Genomic DNA, 23,012 nt, shown 5'->3' on the forward strand with positions numbered 1-23,012 from the left:
CATTATTGACAAAAAAATAAACACGTTGAGTAGATAGTTATTTGACTGAAATAATAAGCTTGGGAAAAAATATTTCAAATTTATTATATGTTGTAGATTGAACTATTTCTTCGTTGATAGTATTACTCAGAGGTATTACTATTGCAATTAAAAACTTGTATTAAAACAGCGGACGTATTACTGACTACTTTATTGTTCCGCCATCTTCTTTTTTTTTTTTTGACAGACAGACGACTCTCAATCTTAAGGTCGTCCCACACGTACAATAACTAAAGGTAACTTTACACATAAAAATAGGAAAACAGAAAACAATAAAAACACTGAATGACCACTAAACATGCCCCCGGCCTTGAAAGAGTCAGCTTTCAACCTCAATCGGCAATACACAAAACTTAGCAAAACTCCGTTTCACAGTTCCACTTGATGTCTTGATAGTAGCTACTCGAGCGATGCCGTCTGATCCTGGATGAAGTAAGACGATTCTACCGAGTTTCCATTGAAGTGGATGAGAGTGGTCATCTCTGAGAACAACAAGAGACCCAACTTGAAGTGCTGCTTGCTGAGTTTTCCATTTGGTGCGTAACTGAAGCTCGCTAAGAAACTCACGAGTCCAGCGGGACCAAAAATGTTGTTGGCACTGCTGCATCAGCTGGTATCTTGAAAGGCGTGACGTTGAAATGTCTCTAAGGTCTGGATCGGGAAGTGATGTTGCCGGTTGTCCGATAAGGAAATGAGAAGGGGTTAAAGCGGATAGGTCATTGGGGTCTGAGGACATGGGAGTGATTGGACGAGAGTTTAGGATTGCTTCAACCTCTGCCAATATAGTGCAATACTCTTCAAAAGTAAGTTTTACGCTACCGATTATTCGAGTCAAGTGTCTTTTAGCCGACTTAACACCGGCTTCCCAAATTCCTCCGAAGTGAGGTGAGAATGCGGGTATGAAGTGCCAATTTACGCCAATATTAGATATACTATCTTGTAAAGAATGTTCTTGCGATTTTAAAAATTGAGATAATTCTCGTAACTCTGAATTGGCTCCTACAAAATTTGTTCCGTTGTCGGAATAAACATTACTTGGCTTACCACGGCGTGCTACAAACCTCCGGAAGGCAGCAATGAAGGCATCCTTTGATAAGTCACTCACCAATTCTAAATGAGTGGCCTTGGTCACAAAGCACACAAATAGCGCAATATACGCTTTAGAAACCTTGGCTCCTCTTCCCTTTTTTGAACTCAAATATACTGGACCTGCGTAGTCTATGCCAGTATTATAAAAGGGTGGAGCAGGAGTAACACGCGCTTTTGGAAGATTACCCATGATTGGAGAAGGTTGCAGTGGTTTGCAGCGGTAGCATTTTATGCAGGAATGAACAATTTGTTTAGCCAAATTGCGACCAGCCAGTGGCCAATAACGTTGACGAATTGAATAAAGCAGTTGTTGTTGTCCAGCATGGAATAATCTTAGATGCTCGTGTCTAAAAAGCAATTTTGTAAGATGGTGCTTGGACGAAAGAAGTATTGGATGTTTGACATCAAAACTAAAATTTGATTGACTAAGACGTCCACCAACACGTAAAATACCCTCATCGTCTAGAAAAGGATTTAAAGAAAGAAGCTTAGATTGCCTTGGCAACGCATGACTCCTTTGCAACGTTTGAATTTCTTCTGCAAAATCATCCTTTTGAGATATCGTAATAAGGTATCTAAGAGTATCAGATAAATCCTTTGCCTTGAAAGGTTTAAATTGCTTGTCAGTGGGATTTCGACAATTGTATATGAATCTAAGACAATAAGCGACCACCCGTTGAAGTTTCATTAAGTTTGAAAATTTATTAATATTAATCCAATTTGAAGTTTGAAAAGCTGCGAGAATTATTTTTTGTTTCTTAACTTCTGGGAGTTCTCCTTCAAAAGTAGCTGCAGAATAGGGCCATTGATCTTTAGGTTGGCTAAGCCATTGTGGGCCATTCCACCACATAGTACAATCCAAAAGAGCCCTAGGCAAAATACCTCGGGAAAGAAAGTCTGCAGGATTGTCGGCGGTTCGAACATGATGCCATTGGTTAGGTTGTGTTAACCTTTGTATTTGAGCGACTCTGGTTTGAACAAAAACTTGCAAAGTACTTGGAGAAGTACGAATCCAGGCAAGAGAGACAGTGGAATCGCACCAAAGAAATATATCATCAAAAGTAAAAGTCATTGAATTTTTCACTCGATCAACTAGCTGTGCTAACAAGAGAGCACCGCACAGTTCTAATCTTGGAATTGTTAACGATTTTAGAGGACTAACCCTACTTTTAGCTGTCAAAAGCTTTACCTGAATCTCTCCGCTGGAAGATATACTACGAATGTATAGACATGCGCCATATGCTTGTAAAGAGGCATCGGCAAACCCGTGTAACTCCAACTTAACGATTGACGTATTTGAAACAAATCTGGGTATTTTTAAAATGTTAAGTACTGGTAGTTCTTGCCGTAATTGCCGCCATTGATTGTCTATAGTAGCTGGAAGAGACTCATCCCAGTCAAGCTTTAAGGACCAAAGTGATTGAAGAAGAATTTTTCCTAAAATGATACATGGGCCCAAGAGTCCCAAGGGATCAAAAATCTGAGCTATATCAGACATTATAGTACGCTTGGTAAACTTATTTAAACTGATAAAATCAGCAATAGTGTACATTAGCTGATCGTCTTCATAAGACCAATACAAACCTAGAATCTTGGTTCGTTGATCCTTGCCAATTTTAAGAATAGTAGAAGGATTTTGAATGTGCTGAAGAATTTTGGTACTATTAGTTGCCCATTTTTGAAGTTGAAAACAGCCTGAAGAAAGTATTTTTGAAATTTCGTCACATATTGTTAACGCCTCACTTTCTGAATTGCAACTTATCAACAAATCATCCATATAGAAATTGGATGCCACGAAATGAGATGATTGTGGGAATATTTTGGAATAATCTATGGTCAATTGCTTTAAACATCTTGTAGCTAACCAAGGAGCTGATGCAGTACCGTAAGTTACTGTTTGTAATTCGAAAGTTTTTAATTCCTCTGAAGAATCGAAACGCCATAGAATATTTTGGAGATGTTTTTGTGATCTATGAATCTCTATCTGCCGATACATTTTAACAATATCCGCACAGATGACAATAGGCCCCTGTCGGAATCTTAATAAAATGGAAAAAAGATTATCCTGAATGGTAGGACCAACTAGCTGCAAACTATTAAAAGAAATTCCATTATCAGTTTGTGCCGAGCCATCGAACACAACCCTAAGCTTAGTAGTTTGATTATTTTCGTTAACAACTGCATGATGTGGCAGAAAACCAGAATTAGAATGTTCGTCAATTTTAGATATTTCTCGCATATGACCAAGTTGAATATATTCGTTCATAAATGCTGCATATTCTTCCTTTAACTTTGGTTCACGATTCAATTTCTTCTCCAAAGAATAGAATCTTTTGGTAGCAATTTCACGAGAATCACCTAGAATAATAGGATCGCATTTTAAGGGAATATGAACAATAAATCTACCGTCGTCTTTTCGCTCGGTTGTTTTAGAAAATATGTCCTCGCAAAGCTGTTCATCTGAGGAGAATTTCACATTTGAACCAGGTGGAACAGTTTCTTCGACTTCCCAGAACCTTTTCAATAAAGAATAGATTTCGTCGTTTGAACTTGTACTAAAATTGCACATGGATTGCGCAGCAATAGGATCATTGTATAATTTTCCAGAGACTACCCATCCTAGAACAGTTTTTTGTAACGTAGGTAAATTAGGTCCTAAGCGGAACTGACCAATGCATAATAAATTGTAGAACCATTCAGCACCAATTAGAATATCAATCTTTGAAGAAACCGATAAACCAGGATCAGCTAACCTCAAATTGGAAGGAATATTTAAATTTGAAAGGTCGAATGACTGGAATGGTAAACCTTTATTAATTGTAGGTAGAAGTAAACATGAAATATCAGCTTTGAATGAGTTATGCATGGACACTACAGTAATATTGCATCGCTGTTTGATTTGAAAAGGAGTTTGAACGATACCCGAAACAGAAATACTTACTGGAAATGTCTTTAGACCTAATCTCTTACATGTATCTTCTGTAATAAAATTGGATTGGGACCCAGAATCTAATAAAACTCTGCATGTTTGAAAATATCCCTTTGAATTTTTAATTTGAACTAGTGCTGTAGATAATAGAATATTATCCGAAGCAATGCTTGAAGTTGCAGAAAATGCGTTATTTGATGAAGTTGTTGGACGCTCTGGTCTTGAATTTACTTGAAAGTCGTTATGAAGAATTGTATTATGCTTTTGAGTACATTTTTTGCAATGTCCTGCTAGGCAATTGTTGATCGTATGAAAACCGCGTAAACAATTTAAGCATAATTTTCGATTCTTAAGCTGATTAAGACGATCTTGAGTTGAAAGCTTTAAAAAATCATTGCAATTTTGTATATAATGATTTGAACCCTTGCAAAAAATGCATTCAGTTTTGAACTTTGTTGAAATTTGATATGAATGAGATTGTATCTTGACCTCTTTGGTCATTAAAACTGTTTCTAAGAAATCGGCTCTTGAACGTAAAAAATCTTTGAATGTTTTTAATGTCACCGTATCCGAATTGCCCTGAGTTGTCGCTGCTTTAACTTGCTCCCATGCTCGAAGTGTTGATTTGTCTAACTTATGACTTAATACAAAAACAAGAAGTGTGTCCCAGTGCTCAACCGGTTGATTTAAGTTTTTTAATGAGCACAAATGCTTAGAGAGGCTATCTAACATTTTTCTTAAGTCACTTGCTGACTCTTTAGATAATGTGGGCATTTCGAATATGGCTTTGACATGATTGTTTACCAGAACGCTATTGTTATTATACCTTTGAAGTAAAGAATTCCACGCTATCTGGTAATTGTCAGCCGAAAATTCTATAGAACGAATAACTTGCATGGCACCGCCGTCCAATGCTGCCCTCAGGTAGTGAAATTTTTGAATGTTTGTTATACTTGAATTTTCATTGATAAGTGAATCGAATGTATCTCGAAATTCTAACCAATTATCGTAACAACCTGTAAATTTCGGTAATTTTATTTCTGGTAATTTTACATTGAAATCATTTTTATTATTGTTACTTGAGCCTACATCAAAGTTACTTGAATTACTCGATTCGCTATGAGAATTTGGAATTACCTTGTCAAAGATGCTTAAGAATTCCTTGCACTCAACTAATAAACTAAAATAATTTTTCTCAAAAGTTTCTCTTTCCAACGTTTGTGTATCTAAATCATCTGAACTTATCTCTATCTCTGTTTGAACTATCTCGTATTCTTGTATTAATTTCTCATATTTTTCTAAACGTAACTTTAATTCAGCAATCTTAAACCTTTCACGATCGGTAGGCGAAGTATCTTGAAAGGATTCCTTTAGGGTTTTAAAATATTTTTCAAATAATGTATGTCGTTGTTTGAAAACTCTACGTTTCCCTAAAAGAACCCTTGTCTCCTCGTTTTGCATTTTGATATTAAAACCTATTAATAAGAACTTGGAGCAAACCTATCTTCCCGTTGAAAGAAAAGGATAATAAAGGTAAATAGGAACGGACTCACCGGCAATTTGCGTCGTCGTTTTACCAATCCCGGGCACGGCTCTCAAAACGTATTTTTTTTCTGCTTTCGTCGATGTGTCCTCCCCTTTTCCGATGCAGTTGGACCAGTCCACTCTTCGCACCGCTTTTACTACGCAACTCCCCTATTCTGGATCGTCTTGCGCAAATGGACTCGTCCGGCTTCGACCTTGAACGATAGAAATTGATCGGAAAAGTATGGATTTTCTTTGAATCTTTGAAATAATTGAAGATTTCACCCAGCTACCGGCTCGAAGGACCAAATATGTTGTAGATTGAACTATTTCTTCGTTGATAGTATTACTCAGAGGTATTACTATTGCAATTAAAAACTTGTATTAAAACAGCGGACGTATTACTGACTACTTTATTGTTCCGCCATCTTCTTTTTTTTTTTTTGACAGACGACTCTCAATCTTAAGGTCGTCCCACACGTACAATAACTAAAGGTAACTTTACACATAAAAATAGGAAAACAGAAAACAATAAAAACACTGAATGACCACTAAACATTATTTCAGTCTAATAACTATATTTAATCAACATGTTTAATTTATGCCAATAATGACTGGTATTGATAATTTCGATTCGAAATATCTCAAGAATCATAACTCCTAGCGATTTTTACCAAGAGACCTTTTTTACATAAAAAATGTCGTAAATGTATATTTTTTTACTCAGTAGTTTTATACAGGTACGAACGAAAAGTTATTACTGTTCAAACCAGTTAAAAATATGTAGTTGGTGCTCTCTACAAGTAGGAGTTATCCTAACAGCAAAATCAAATTTCTCATTTCAAAAAACTTCCATACACCAATTCACACCAATTTTCATCCAAATATTGACGTTACTTCAGAAATTATTCGGAAAAAATCGAAATGAAACTGAAACTTCTACACCCTGTATTTCCGAAACTAAAGATTTTAGCCAATAAATTATTTGAAAAACATCTTCACATTTTTTTATTACCAATGCTTATTTTTCATTGCATATTTTCAATACCTTGTGCACATTTTCATTCAACGATTCATAATGTAATTAATATTTTACTTAATTGTATAGAGCTAGAGTAATAAAATGTAATAAAATATTATAAAACATCAGTAACAAGATGTTATCTACTGGTTATTCTCTACAGATCCAACCCTGCTCTGAACTTGTTCTTGCCTTCGTCTCTCTCTGTTTCGCTCAGTGGCGACGATTGTTTGGCACCTTTGCCGTCCATAAATTTTCGGTTATTTTTGCTCTCTCATTATCATTATCGATCTTCGGAGTGATGTTCGATGCTTTTTCAGGTGTAATTTTACGATGATTGAGCCCTCGGGCTAAAAGAAACCTTTAACAAGCCCGCCACTGTATAAAATTTCGATTTTTTCCTCATAAAATCAGGGTTTTTTCAAAATTATAGCTACACATACATACATAATATTATACAGGTTGGTCCGAACTGTATTCGGGAAACTTCGGCAGAGCATATTCTGCAGATAAAAATAAGTAAAACAGTTCGTTCCTAAAATGCTTAGTTTCGAAGATACAGGGTGTAGAAGTTTCATTTTTATTTCGATTTTTTTCCAAATAATTTCTGAAGTATCGTCAATATTTGGATGAAATTTGGTGTTTGGGAGTTTTTTGATATGAGAAATTTGATTTTGATGTCATTATGAGTCCTACTTGTAGAGGGCGCCACCTACATACTAAGTAAAAAAGTTTTCATTTGATCACACGGTATATATGAAAAATGGGTTTGAAACAAATTCATCAAAGGAGTTAAAATGTACTTTTCGCCATAATTTTACAAAGGTCTAATGTGTAGCGTTAATCTTTGAAGAAAAAAGAAAATAAATTTATTCATAAAACATATAGTAACGGTAAGATCAAAGGTAATTAGAATATCCGCTGTAAAGTTCATTACGTTAAAGTTACAGTCTAGATTAATTTTATGACGAGGATGCTATGAAAGATCCTTTGATGTCTGTGTCGTAAATAAATATTTATAATTATCTTTTAATTTACTATTTTTTAGATTAATAAATTATACACATAAATCAAATATATTCAGAATATAACCGATAAAAAAAGAGTTATTGTAAGGTTTCTGGTTTGATAAAAAAATCCCTAGATTTCAGTGAATTCTACAAAATTTGACAACACCGCTCGGTTAATTAATACGGCGCATTTGCCCGCTGGCCTGCTCCATTTTGTCTTTGTCCACAGTTGGATAACGGCAGGATCCAGACTATTGTGACGCTGGATCCTTTTGTCATGACACGCTGCCGTATCTAATGCGACTGCAGGATGTCGTATGTTGTCTGGCAGAGAGTAAGTTAATTAAAACAATGATGCCGGGAGCTGTTTGTCTGAAACTCAGGACGAAAAAGTAAAATAATTTAATTTATTTACTATAAAAATGGAACAACTGATAAAAACGGACACCTCAAAATTTTCATGTACAGTAATCGCAAAATATTTTCCGATGCACGTCATCAATCATATCGAAATTGACATTAAAGCCTATAAAACTGACTAAACGAAACAGTGGCGCATCTAGAGATTGAGTCTGGGAGGGATAGCGTGAATATTCAAAAAAGTACTAAATTTGAATTAAATTTTTGCTGGAAGGTTTGGCATGGTTGTAACTGTGGAAAAAAATCTACTTGGATTGGTTTGGATATTCTGTTTTAATTTGTGTTATTAACTTTTTTGTAACAATTTTATATTATACCAAATTTTATCTTATTAATTAATTTCTTTCTGGGAGGGGTAATTACCCCAATTACCCCTGAAATGAAATTTTGGCCAAAAATATTTAAGTTTGTTGTATAATTTAAGATACCGAGCAGCTCTTCATTTTACTTTATAGAGCAAATGATAGTAACAGATATTTTATTTCGATTAAAGCTGCAAAAATTAGTTTAAAGCGAATTTTATTATTGCTATGTTAGTCACATTGCGTCGTGTTCAACAACGTTGTCGTTTATTATTTGACAATTATCATAATGTCAGTCATTATTTTGTATAATATCGTGTTGTTGAATCTTTGTAAGTAATTCTCGTTTTTTGCCTATTATTTTTTAAAAATCGTACTTTTAAGCAGAAACAGTTCTTTTAAGAACTAAATTTTCGAGTTTTTGTACTGCATTTATTGAAATTGTGTGTTGAAAACATGCCCAAGCATTTAAACAGTCGAATCAAAGAGCTTGTAGCTTCCCTGATAAACTATTTTGAATGAGAACGTGACAATAAAGGTCCTTTATTATCCTTGACTGCAATCAGAGAAGTAAGTTTGATTGGTAAGCACATTATACCACTTTCAAAGTTATTTCTACGTTAATTTTTAGTAAATTTTGTGATTATTAATTTGTGCATTAATGGCACCCTCTTACTTCTTATTATCACTTGTGGATTTGTAAGATCAATCAAGAAATCAATAAATCAATTAATTACTATATTAAAAATAAAACGTAAAAATATTTAAAAAATAATGATCACGTGCATCGAAAATTGTTATGCGATTACCGTATTTTAAAGTTGACTGACGAATTTGATGATCTTTTAAGCAATGTATAGCCCAATTATTTGACTTTTTAACCTTTTTTTAAGTTAAACATTAAAGTCCTCTTAATCTCCCTTTTATAGAGGAAAACAAAATGTTATATTTAGGAAAATGTTTCAAACACGTTGTGGAATAGTTAGGAACAAAGTAGAGAATATAAAAACTGCTTTGTTATCAAGGTACATTTTTTCCTCATAGTTTGTTTTTTATTTCATCTCAATAGCTTTATTTTAATTGGAAATATTCGCTTCTGATGAAGATGGTAACGATTTACAGCAATTTTATAAGTTCTCCTACTCTGGATTACCAGCACACCAAGGGCTAGAAGGTAATGAAAAGGCAAACGATCTAGCTAGTAAAGGACGAGCACTCCAGTAACTGGACCCGAATAACTCTGCTTTCCAAATGGAAACCAACTGAAAGCTGAGCTCAAGAACCTGGAAGAATCTATCTGTAACCTGGAATGGGAAACCTCCATGGATCTAAGACATTCAAAGAGATTTCTCAAGACTTGCGATGGAGAAAAATCAAAGAAGATTTCCCTTGGTGTAATATATCTTGACGTATATAAGACACTGTCTCCTCATTGAATACCTCAGTAGATTGAACTTATTAGCTTAACAGCGGTTAATGCAGATCTTCTTCTTCTTTACGTGCGTGATCTTCTTCTTCTTCTTCTTTCGTGGAGGTTGGCGATCACATTGACAAAATCTTCACGATTCTCGGCTTTCCTTATGAGTTCTTCAAAAGTTAGGTGAGTCCAGTTTCTGATGTTTCTCAACCAAGATAGTTTCTTTCTGCCGAGACCTCTCTTTCCTTCAATCTTACCCTTAACTATCAATTGTAAGACGTGGTATTTTTCATTTCTCAATATATGCCCTATGTATGATGTTTTTCTTATTTTTATTATATTGAGCAATTCTCTTTCTCTGCCTATTCTGTTGTAGACTTCGGTATTTGTGATATGGGCCGTCCATGGAATTTTAAGCATTCTTCGATATATCCATGTTTCGAACGATTCGAGGCGATTCATCTCTTGAACTTTCAGTGTCCATGTTTCTGCTCCGTATAATAGGATTGACCAAACATAACACTTAACGAGTCTAGTTCTCAACTCAAGGTCCAATCTGGGGTTCTAGAAGACGTTCTTCATTTTTAAAAATACATTTCTCGCTTGTTCTATTCTGGTTTTTATTTCCACGCGTTGTTCAAGGTGTTAACTATCCAGGACCCCAAATATTTCAACTTGTAGACCTGTTCTAAGGTATTGCCCTATATTTTAATAGGAATTGGTACATTTTGGTTCTTTCCAAATACCATGGCTTTAGTTTTAGAAGAATTGATCTTCATCGCGTATTTCTTACAGGAGCCTTCAAGTCGTTCCACTAAACTCTGGAGACAGTATCAGAGTCGGCTATAAGAACTGTGTCATCGGCAAATCTAATGTTGTTAATGACTTCGCCGTTGACTTTAATGCCGCAATCTGTTGAAGAGCATTCCCGAAAAATCGCCTCAGAATAAACATTAAATTACGAAGGAAACAGCACACATCCCTGTCTTATTCCTCTCTGTATATTGACTTAATGCAGATACTGTGAGGAAAATAGGGAAACACCAGAACACCTGATCACTGAAACGACAACCATTCGTGCCATAAACGTTGGTATGACTGATATCGGAGATGGAGAACTAACCTGTGTAAAACCGTCTCACATACTGGCTTTAGTCAAAGCCCCTGACACTCTATGATGAGTAATAACTCAAGAAAGAAAGATACTTCTTCCACACATACTTCTTTTTACAAAATAGTATACCAGCCTAACATTTTAGAGATACAAGATATTTTAGAATTATATGTGTTTGTATTAAATACCCTTTTCTTATTAATCCCAGCTTATTTTTCCCTGCCTTCCGTTTTCCTCCTCTATCAACATGATCCCCTTACGTACACAAAATTTTCCTTATTATTCATCCGATTTTACTGAAACTGCGCCATTCTATTTATTCATCCTATTAATTAATGCGTTATATGCGCCCGTACACACACAGAACTCTATGTTTATATTCGATTCTGACGAACGGAATAGGGTAGGAAACATGGGGAGCTAGCCACGAGACCTTCGACTATGTATACTAACTAGAGGTGCTTTGTAAAACCTTCTTCTTCAAGTATCGACTCCTAACGAAGGTTGGTTATCATCATGGACCTCTTATAACATGCGTGCAAAATATTCTATATTTTTTCTTCTTAATGGTTTTATGTATTTCTTCTTCCTTGTCCATACTGCGTAGGCATCTCGCTATTTGTAAGTCTGTCGACCGAAGAAATTATTCGTAACATGCGCCGATAACACCACCTTTCAAAAGCCGACAATTTGTTGATTTCTGTTTTAAGGGTCCACGCTTCGGTACCATATTATAAAGTTGAAAACACGTAGCGTCGGAGCACTCTTGTTCTTAAATCTAAGTTTATATCTCTACTTCAAAAAAAAACTTTAGTTTTTAAAAATAATTTCTGGCTACCTCAATCCTGGATTTTATTTCTTGCAATTGCTGGGCAGTTTCATTTATTATTGTACCCAAGTATTTGTAGTGTTAGACTTTTTCTATTGGGACACTGTCTATTGATATTGTAGTACTTATATTTTGTATATTTGTAGTACTTATTATCTCTTATGATAATCATGAATTTTATTTCCTTCAAAATTATATTCAGCCCATATTTTTGCAGGAGAAATTTATTTGTTGTAGGTTCTTCAGATCTTCACTACTGCATCGTCAGCGTATCTGATATTGTTGATTCGTTGACCATTCAGTTTGATTCGCTCATCTCCCTCTTCCAAAGCTTCTTGAAAGATGGTCTCACTATATGTATATTTCGCAGGCCCAAAGAATAATCCGGCTTTTTGCAAAAAGTCTGTGCATATTATAAAACGCAGGAAACGCAAAAAAAGAAGGAATTTTTAATCTAATTTCAATCACTTTGCAAAAAAGCCTATTCACAATTAGGCATAATAAACAATGGCAATATTTTCTGTACACTTCTGCAAAAAGAGTGCCTGTTTTCAGTCGTTTTACAAAATGCCAAATTGTGACCAGTAAGATTAAAAAATGATCAAAGTTAAGTCAGCTATGAGCATAAGCATATTGAATAATTTACGCTTTAATAAAAACCACCCCATATTTTCCTATACAAAAACAATAATTTATGTCAAAATTTTATTTTGTTTGGACAAAAACAACTGGAACCCTATTTCATGAATTATAATTATAAGTAACATAATTTTAAATACAAAATATATTCTGTAATTCGATTCTGTGTACAGGGCTTCTTTGTGGAACTTTGCTTTCTTTTTTTGGAACTTTTATTTGTTTAGGATAAAATGAATTTAGATCTTTATAATAATCGTCCTTAACCTTACTATATTTAACAGAATTGTCACTTTTTGGGTCGTTATTTTCTAATTTTGAAAGAGAAGTCAAGAAATGTCGTTGAATAAATTTAGGTTAGTTTTACCAATCCCGCGTAAAGCTGGAGTCTCATGCATCCGAAATCCGATGGTACGACATCCGAAATTTGAAGTTATCGTGTGAAATAAAAAAAACCTGTCACATACATCCGAAAGTTCGTTCCGAAATTTGACAGTTTTAACATTTTTCTGCTGCGCTGAATAGAGATTCATGTCATGTTTTATTGGAGAAACACTTATAAAAATAACTTCCTCGCCAAATATCCCGAAATTGCCCACTTCCCACTAAACTTGTTTTTAAAAACAAATGTTTTCAAAAAAAGTGAGGTTAAAAAACACACGATATCGTACAAAAGTTAAACAAAATTTAACTTTATACGACGTCGGATGATTAGTTAAAATTATCGGATAAAAATTGTTGTCAAAATATTTCGACCAATAGGAGCACCGTCGGATCGTCGTGTCATCGGATTTCGGATGCATGAGACTCCGGCTTAAAATGTTTTGTGCAATCTCACTAGTTTTCATTAGGCATTTTGCAAAGCGACTGAAAAGCGATAGGCTCTTTGTAAAATATTCTTCTATTGTTAAAAACGCCGGCGTTTTATGATATGACTAGTCTTTTTTCAAAATGCCGAGTTATTCAATACACCTGCGTTGTATGTATATATTGAAAAGAGGAGGAGACAATATGCATCTATTTTGGCATCCATTTGTATATTTTAGAAAAAAATCTGTCCTGTATCGAATCCGTCCTCAATGGTCTGTCACCAATATAGGTTTCCTATCAACCTTGTGTCTCGGTTATCAATATTTTTTTTCTTTGTATCTAATATTTCTATTAGCTTATGTACTCTTTAAGTTAACTGTTATTAGGATAACAAGAGCAACTAAAAAGTAGCTGAAATGTTCTATTACCCTGATTTTGGACGTCGAAAACCCGACACATGGGAAAATCTGCGACAAAACAAAATAAACAAAATGAAAAATCGTTGTTTACATAAAAACGATGATCGATACTCGTTCCAGCGGGGAAACACGTGACATAACGAAGAAATGTCCGTTCCAAATTCCTATTATGCCGCTGAAACCAATCTAGTTATAATGGATATAATTCTAGCAGGAACCCCCCAACAGTAAACATCGGACGCAGAGACCCGAGCGACATAGACACACACAGGACTGCTGTCGCTCGTTCTGGACACAACGAAATGATAAATAATCTTGTATTGACAAGGGTCCAGAGACTAGACTATATAGAACACCTAGACACGGATTATTCGACGGCCGGATGAAGCCAACATAAATTAGTGTGATGACGTCATTTGTGGGTGAAATGTAATTATTAAGATATGTGTTTGTACTATATTTTGTAGGATTTAAGTAGTACCATTCATAGTTTGGTATGAATTCAAGCTTCATTCAGAACCTTGAAATTAGTGTCTATTAATTTCGGGAGACGATAATGCAATTTTATCGTCGTGTATTAAACAATATTTTTTTTCGTAGCGAATTATTATTTCAAGGAATTTATTACGAGTAGAAAAAATATTGTGCTGGGTTGGCGTTGGTTTCTATGTAATTTGACAAATAAATTAAGCTGTCTCTTTAGTTGTCAGTTTTGAGTCAATATTCTTTAATTCTCTTTCGTGTCGATTGATTGCTGATTGAATTGGAACCAGAAATGGCTCAAAACGAAATAAGTAAATTACCAACAGATATTCAGGCTGAGGCGACAAACGCCATATCCAAATTACTTCCATTTAAATCCCGAATAACTTATGAAAAGGAATACAAAAATTTTCAAAAATGGAAGCAATTAAAAAACGTGCGAGAAGAAATAAAGTTTTTAACCTATCCTCGCTGTTAAAGTATCATTTAATCTACCCTTGCGGTTAAAGTACTATTTTATCTACTATTTTTGATAGATATAAGGCAATTTTGACAGTTGATATGAAAAAAAGAGTAAATCAATATATAATTATATCAATGAAGGAGTAATCTTAAAATAACTGTCAGAAAGTAAATTGAAAGAAAAATGTTAAACATCTTTATTGTCTCTTTGTTGTCAGCATCTACTTAATTTACTGCACTCGAAAACGTATAAAAATATAAAATTTCATCAACTTTTTTCATGTTCACTATTTTATTTTCACCATCCTTTCATTGTCACTTAATTTAATTTACAACACTAAAAACCGAAGAAAAATGCGAAATAAACTAAAAGCCTTTTAATTGTCTCTTTTCCGTTTGACTTTTAAGTGACAAATTTATTTTTACGGCTTTATAAATAGCCCTTAAAATTACCTGAGCCGCGAGCGGTGTCAAAGATTTTCCCAGAAAGGTGTCTACGTTTTTAGTACTTCTATGAAGGATTTAGTGCCACTCGGGCTTTAACGGCCGGCTCTAATGACGCCCATTATTACATTTATAAATAGAAATTAGTGACTGGCAGTAAAATAATAATGTTTCTATTCAGAGTTTTACCTTTTTCCAGGTTTTGAAGAGGATTTTTCAGAGCTAAGAAAAGATTCTCTGACTTAAGAGTTGTTAAGTGTTTATGGAATATAATTATTTACCTTCAGTAAGTACAGGGTGAGTCAACGATAGAGTAAAGTCCATTATCTCATTTGTTTCGAGGTTTACAAAAAAAATATTAAATATAAAAGTTATAGAGATGGTTAAGATACATATTTTAAAATTATTGTACAGTATACAGGGTGCTTCAAAAAAGTGTGGCGAATATAACATATGTTTTTTTAAATGCAACACCCTATTTTTTATTTTATTTTTAGATTCTGCGTAAAATTCTATAACTTTTTTATATATAATGTTATATACCTAAAATTAATAGTTTTTGTTATATTTAAATTTGTTTAAACAAATGTTAGATTGCAGTGGGTTAAAAAATTGTCAATGATGGCATTGATTCTGAAGTTGGACAACTAAAATTTGGTAGGAGAATTTTATAGAGATATAGAAAAATACCTATGTAAAGATATTTTAGTTAGATGTTACAGGGTGTTCAAAATATATTTAGGAATTTCAACTAATTAAAATTAAGGAATTTCAATTTTTTTAAATGGTACACCCTATATATTATCATTTTTTCTAATAGATTTTACCAAACTCTTCAACTTTTATTAAGAATGTCATATACCTATTTTTATTAGTTTGCGATTTATTTCAATTTTTTCTATTTTTACTCATATTTTTAATACAATTGCGCTATAACATCATAGTTGCCATGACAAAAAGTAATAATTATCACAATTTCATGTCTGTTAAGCAAGTTAAGAACATAATTAGAATTTTAGTTTAATTTGTTGTAATAAGTATAAATGGTAGAGATAATAGTTACAGATTTTCTTGAAATTAATAATTAGTTAATGTGATTGATATACACGGACAAGCTTAGAAAACCACATTTTTTGGTTCAGTACTATATATTATATAGTACTTTGGCTAACTACTATAAGGATAGATGTATATTATCTAGAAAACATCTTCAGTGTGTAATGGGACAGTGGTTTCGCGGCAGTAGTAATATTGGCTTTACTAAATGAATTATAAACCAGAATTATATACTACCAGAAAAAACTTTACTGTATGTCGAAGAAAATTCATATATCAGTAGTCTTCAGCAATTAGGTAATCTAGTATTACCCTAATCTGTGGCTATTCGCCCCGACGAAAAATCCCAAGTGTCAACTTTCATAATAAGAAATACACCAAGAAATTCACTACTGCGATTTAATTTATTTGAGTAAAGTTAATTAATTTTAACTAATACCAGCAATTGTAACTAATTATGAAGCTACCTGTTAAAGGTAAGTAATAAATAGTTTTGTTTTGTCATGGTAACTATGATTTTATAGGGTAATTGTATTGAAAATATGGGTAAAAATAGAAAAAATGGGAATAAATCGCAAACTATTAAAAATAGGCATATGACATAGTTAATAAAAGTTGAAGAGTTTTGTCAAATCTATCAGAAAAAATTATAATATATAGGGTGTCCCATTTAAAAAAATTGAGATTTTTTAATTTTAAGTAGTTGAAATTCATAAATGTATTTTGAACGCCCTGTATCATCTAACTAAAATATCTTTACATATATATTTTTTTTCATCTCTATAAAACTCTCCTACCAAATTTTGGTACTCCAACTTCAGAAACAATGGCACCACTGACAATTTTTTACCACACTGCAATTTAACATTTGTTTAAATAAATTGAAATATTACAAAAACTACTAATTTTAGATATATAACAGTATATATAAAAAAAATATGGAATTTTACGCAGAATCTAAAAATAAAATAAAAAATAGGATGTTGCATTTAAAAAAACATATGTTATAGCCGCTACACTTTTTTGAAGCACCTTGTATACTCTATAATAATTTTAAAATGTGTATCTTAGCCATCCCTATAACTTTTATATTAAACATTTTTTTGTAAACCTTGCAACAAATGAGATAATGGACTTTACTCTATCGTTGACTCACCCTGTACAGTCTTATTGCTCGTTTTTAAATACAAATAAAAAAACTTAGAAAAGCCCAACAAAGCCGCACCAATTAAAATCAAAATAAAAAAATGGTATCGTCGAAACCTTTTTTAAAACATGAATATAAAAATAGTATTAGGTTACTTCAATTGGCTTTTAATTCAATGGTTAAGTGTTCATTTCACTAGTCCGAAAAAAGTAGCAAAATAAGCGTTCGGCATTTAACGTTTTATGTGAAACTGGTTAGATATTTTTACATAAATGAAGAAGGAAATTAAAGATAACGGATTATACTATATCCGTATTGTAGCACATTTTTAGACAACTTCTTTATCTTTAAGATTTTGATGGTCAAACATCAACAAAACATTCCTTATGTTTGAACTAAATTTTCTCGAAAATAAAGACATAATTTAAAATTTCGCTACAATACAGAAATAGATTGAAGTTTTGTGATTACAGTGATATACAGAGAAGACCAGGCTACTAATAACATAGCAGGTTACCGGACGAATTTGCGTTTATTCGTACTCGAGATTCACTGCCGAGGGAAGCCCGGAAGCGCCTCGTATCTAGTCAGCTGGTCAGGCAGTACGCAGTTGCAGTTGTGCTTGGACGGGTCGGTCGTTACTCTTGACAGATTAGGAATACGACGCGAGGAGTACCGAGTATTTATTATATTCATTTTAAGTGTTTACCTTCACTTAAGGTCACATTTAAAATAAAAATACTATTATTTGAGTGTGTTTACAAGCCAAAACTTAAATACGGGCATTGTGAGCAGGGCAACCATCTTGTTGAAACCAGACATTGTGGAATCTTTCTCCCAATAACTCACGAATCCTAGGGACAATCTGCTGCTGTAACAAGTCTAAATACTTTGCAACAGTTAAATTACCCTCTATAAAAAATGGACCAATCATATGCTCCCATACAAAACCACCCCAAACATTTAGCTTTAAAGGGTATTGCGTGCGTACCTCAAAATATCTGTGCAAATTTTCCCGAGACCAATATCGTACTTGTGTAGAGTTATGACGACTCAATAAAGGAAAACTTGATTCGTCGGTGAAAACTATACACCGAATAAAGTTTTCATCTAAATTGGCCTTTTCCATCACAGATTCACAAAACGCCATACGCCGAAATTGGTATTCATGGAAGATTTCTTGCATTCTTTTTAAGGACTTTTAACCGTGCTAGGTGAAGAATCTGTTACTTCAATTTGATTACTTGAAAACGTGGGATTTTGATCCGCAGTAGCACAAATGAACACTTGCTTTAACTCCTGTTCTTCATTAATCAACACATCAGGCTTTTTGTGGGAACACGCACCCATGTGTTTCAAAATTATTAATAACTCTAGATATAGTAGGTAAAGATGGAATTGGCCTGTTTACAAAAATTTGTGGAAAAATTGTTCGTATATTCCGATAAGACCTATTTTGGAAATACCATTTTACAATTTCAATTTTCTCACGAACTTCGTAAACATCCATTATTTTACTTAACTGATAAATTTTACACGAGAGCTGTCGCGAGAATATATGTATTCGTTTTGGTTATTAAAACACTAATAAATACAAATTCTGAAACATTCTTGTCATATATCTACCTATTTTTATTTTATCGCATTTTTTCGCCTGGTTTTTATCTGGCGGACGGGTATGCGCTAATTCGTCCGGTTCTGCCTATGTTACTACTACGGTGGTCCGGTCTGTATAATTTATATGGTTTTGTAACAAATTGCTCGCTATTTTATGGCAAATGCTGAAGCTCGGCAAACCTTAATCAAGCCTTAATCAACGCACGTGTGTTTGGAATTTGAAGAACACCCGTTTTACCCGACCCCTGAGAGCGACCCGAACAGTACGGCGTAATAGACTCTTAATATCTGGAAAAAAATACTTAATTGTTTTTAATATCTCCATTGATACAAAAATCTTGTTTCGCATAATGATAATATTCTCGATTTCTTCAATAACATTCTTATAATACACATGTCATCCTAGAAAGAGACTTCCGATAAAAAAGAGACGATTTCATGCAGCAGACGACCTCAGCGCTCTAGATAAAAATATTATGCCAATCATCAATCTCTGGAGTGACGCATTGTCAATAAAGTCTCGCGCGATAACAAACGACACTCATGTATCTCCTGCCGGGACGCCATTTTGTTAGAACTGTTCAATTGATTGGTTCCAGGACCGTATTTTCAACGAACTGCCAGGATAAGGCATAAGGAGTGGGAGTAAAGTTTTTAACTTTGGGTTTTTTCTTTTGATTTCGGTTGGAAACATTTATTTTAGTCAGTAATTTTTCAGTTGTTTTTTGTCTAATTCACCATTTGTTTCTTTCAAGATTATGTATCAATATTATTCAAACTTCATAGGTAAATATTAAAAGTTTGTGCTTTTATTATAATAACAGTAAGGTCCGACCGAACCTGGATTTTTAATCTTGGCCGAGACCGAGATCGAGAGAAAAAGATTTCTCGGCCGAGAACGAGACCGAGACTGAGACACGATGCAATATTTATTTAATAGTTTATCATATGAAAATAGATCTGATAATAATGTAATAAAAACCTTATTTTCATGCAGAACTGTTAATTTATGCTATAAAAATTATCAATACTAATAAAATTCCTTTTTTTTCATGATAACTGTTCAAATTGCCTTATATCTATCAAAAATAGTAGATAAAATAGTACTTTAACCACAAGGGTAGATTAAATGATACTTTAACAGCGAGGATAGGTTAAAAACTTTATTTCTTCTCGCACGTTTTTTAATTGCTTCCATTTTTGAAAATTTTTGTATTCATTTTCATAAGTTATTCGGGATTTAAATGGAAGTAGTTTGGATATGGCATTTGTCGCCTCAGCCTGAATATCTGTTGGTAATTTACTTATTTCGTTTTGAGCCATTTCCGGCTCCAATTCAATCAGCAATCGACACGAAAGAGAATTAAAAAATATTGACTCAAAACTGACAACTAAAGAGACAGCTTTATTTACTTCTCAAATTACATAGAAACCAACGCCAATCAAGCACAATATTTTTTCTACTCGTAATAAATTCCTTGAAGTTATAATTTCTGAATATTTTTTAAAACGTAACTCGCTATGGAAAAAATATTGTTTTATACACGACGATAAAATACCATTTTATCGTCTTGAATAAAAAATAACTATTTTTTTCTTCTCTAATATGAATAATGTCCTGCAATCCGATACACCCAGAAGAAAAACACATCTACCCTCCTTGTTTTTCTCCTTTTGATGAAATAAATCAAAACCTCCCTTGCGATTACATCCCCTCCCCCTCCCTTGGATCTATCCAAAGCCATCGATAACAGAAAATATGAACGGTTGCATATATGTCAGTCTCTCTCTCTATTTTCCCCAGCTTTTCCCCTTAAATCTTCCTCCCTGCCCGGCCCACTTCGTGATTCATTGACTAGTTTATTCCCCGATTGCCTTTCATGACAATTTATGGTGCCGCAGCGCTCCCCAGTGTCATATCGCCGAACTTATTTATTAGGCCGACAGTCTCCGCCCGAGTGCAGTTACTGAGATTCTTCGTCCCCACTGATTGAGATACTTACAGTGCATCGGGGTTTTTATCATTATTATGCTCGCTTACAGGACAGGATTGTTGAAAATAAGTCCCTTGCCTAGTGGTAGACAATACTTACTTACAGACTTGTTGTCTTACAGATAAATAATCGAAAAAGCAGACGCTAATGTAAGAATACTAAATGCAATTTTACCCCCTTTTTAGGTTGTGTTGTATTTAAAAAAATTGCGGAAAATGAAAAAATCGGGTTTTATTTTTGTTGACCCTGTATGTACGAGGCATGTTTTTTAAGTAAGTACCGTTTTGGAATTAAAAAAAAACGTGCAAAGATATCGCAATAATTTTATTTTTACATGAAAGTCTGTACCTTAATCTACTTTTCTACATAATTTCCGTGAATATTGAGGCACTTGTCATAACGTGGCACCAGTTTTTCAATACCCTCCTCATAAAATTCTGGCGCCTGACTGGTTAACCACTGTATCACAACTGTTTTGACTTCGTTATCGTCTTGAAGATGCTGACCGTCCAGGTGTTTCTTCAAGTGCAGGAATAAATGGTAGTCACTGGGCGCCAGATCAGGGCTGTATGGAGGATGATCTAGAGTTTCCCATTTAAAAGATTTGATGAGATCTTTGGTCCGATTAGCCACATGTGGACGGGCATTGTCATGCAGCAAAACAATACCCTTACTCAACTTGCCACGTCTTTTGTTTTGGATTGCACAATAAGATGCTGCATTGATTGTCTCATTACGAGGCAGAAACTCCACTAGCAATACTCCTTTTCTGTCCCAAAAAACTGTGCACATGATTTTCCGGGCAGAAATTGTTTGCTTAAACTTCACTGTTTTGGGTGATGATGAATGTCGCCATTCCATGGACTGTTGTTTCGATTCTGGTGTGACGTAGGCCACCCATGTTTCGTCACCAGTAACAATTTTGTCTAAAAAATCTTCACCTTCATTGTGGTACTGTTCAAGGAAAGTCAATGCACTGCTTAAACGTTGGGTTTTGTGCAAATCCGTCAACATTTTCGGAACCCAACGTGAACACAATTTCCGGTAATTCAAGTTCTCGGTCACAATGCGATACAAAACACTACGAGAACATTGAGGAAAGTAGTCGCACAATGATGAAATTGTAAAGCGTCTGTTTTCTTTCACCTTTTCGTCCACTTTCTGCACCAAATCTTCATTAACGACCGAAGGACGCCCACTCCGTTCTTCATCATGCATGTACTTCACAATCGGCGGGGCTCACGATTGTCGGAGGCATCTTAAACACTCAATAAACAACGTATACAATGAAGAATCAGACTGTACTGGCGTCTGTGCATAGACAAGAGATGTAGGTAACCAGCGCGCATGCGCGAAACGTCGACCGTAGCGCTGCGGCGGCGGAATCGCAAAACGGTACTTACTTAAAAAACATGCCTCGTACTATTTTACTCATCGATCTGCGTCGATCCACATGCAAAAATCTTTCAAAACGGAATAAGCAAAAAAGCTCGATTTTGGCAGGGACAATTTTTGGAAATACTATTTTAAGTAAGCCATTATACTATACAGGGTGGTCCGAACTGTATTCCGGAAACTTCGGCAGCACATCCTGCAGATAAAAATAAATAAAAATGTTAGTAGAAATGTATGTCCTAAAATGCTTAGTTTCGGAGATACAGGGTGTAAAATAATTACTCGAAGCAATTTTTACCAAGAGACATTTTTTACGTAAAAAACATTGTAAATGTATATTTTTTTACTCAGTATTTTTATACAGGTACGTAGAAAAAGTTATTACTCTTCAAACCAGTTAAAAAATATGTAGGTGGCGCCCTCTACAAGTAGGAGTCATATTGACATCAAAATCAAATTTCTCATGTCAAAAAACTCCCAGACACCAATTTTCATCCAAATATTGAGGTTACTTCATAAATTATTTGGAAAAAATCGAAATAAAAAGGAAACTTCTACACCCTGTATTTCGGAAACTAAGCATTTCAGGACATACATTGATACAAACTTTTTTACTTATTTTTACCTGCACAATATGCTGCTGAAGTTTCAGGATTACAGTTCGGAGCACCCTGTATATCGAGAAACTATGGTTACGCTCGTTAAATTTGGCACTTTATGTCAGTTTAATAATATATTTTCGTACTTTTATGCCTAGGTGTTAAAATAACTGAATTTTATTGTCAATCGCGTCGCAAAAACTCATATTTTGTGATGTTTAAAAAAAATATTCGATAATATTAAGAAGGGTTTTAA

At 34.1% G+C, this 23,012-nt stretch overlaps 2 protein-coding genes across 2 annotated transcripts in view; both read right to left on the reverse strand.

Annotated features, from left to right (window-relative positions):
* Positions 1–23,012, reverse strand: part of LOC115879071 (toll-like receptor 6) — an 80,552-nt gene that overhangs the window by 12,733 nt on the left and 44,807 nt on the right. The gene's annotated exons all lie outside the window — the stretch shown is intronic.
* LOC115879090 lies at positions 359–5,518 on the reverse strand. The gene is made up of 2 exons (XM_030895738.1): positions 1,892–5,518; positions 359–1,729 (listed from the first exon to the last, which is right to left on the reverse strand). The coding sequence occupies exons 1-2, from the start codon at positions 5,516–5,518 to the stop codon at positions 359–361; spliced, it is 4,998 nt and encodes a 1,665-aa protein (XP_030751598.1).

This window comes from Sitophilus oryzae, unplaced genomic scaffold (assembly GCF_002938485.1).
Source record: "Sitophilus oryzae breed Bouriz unplaced genomic scaffold, Soryzae_2.0 scaffold_1576_pilon_pilon, whole genome shotgun sequence".
Classification (NCBI taxonomy): Eukaryota; Metazoa; Arthropoda; class Insecta; order Coleoptera; family Curculionidae; genus Sitophilus; species Sitophilus oryzae.

Excerpts from the sequence above, each read along its gene's own strand:
- LOC115879090 (XM_030895738.1), bottom strand. The coding sequence starts at position 5,518 with ATGCAAAACGAGGAGACAAGGGTTCTTTTAGGGAAACGTAGAGTTTTC. Across the intron at positions 1,730-1,891 it reads TTGAAGGAGAACTCCCAGAA|GCAAAGGATTTATCTGATAC; the intron begins GTTAAGAAACAA and ends AAACCTTTCAAG.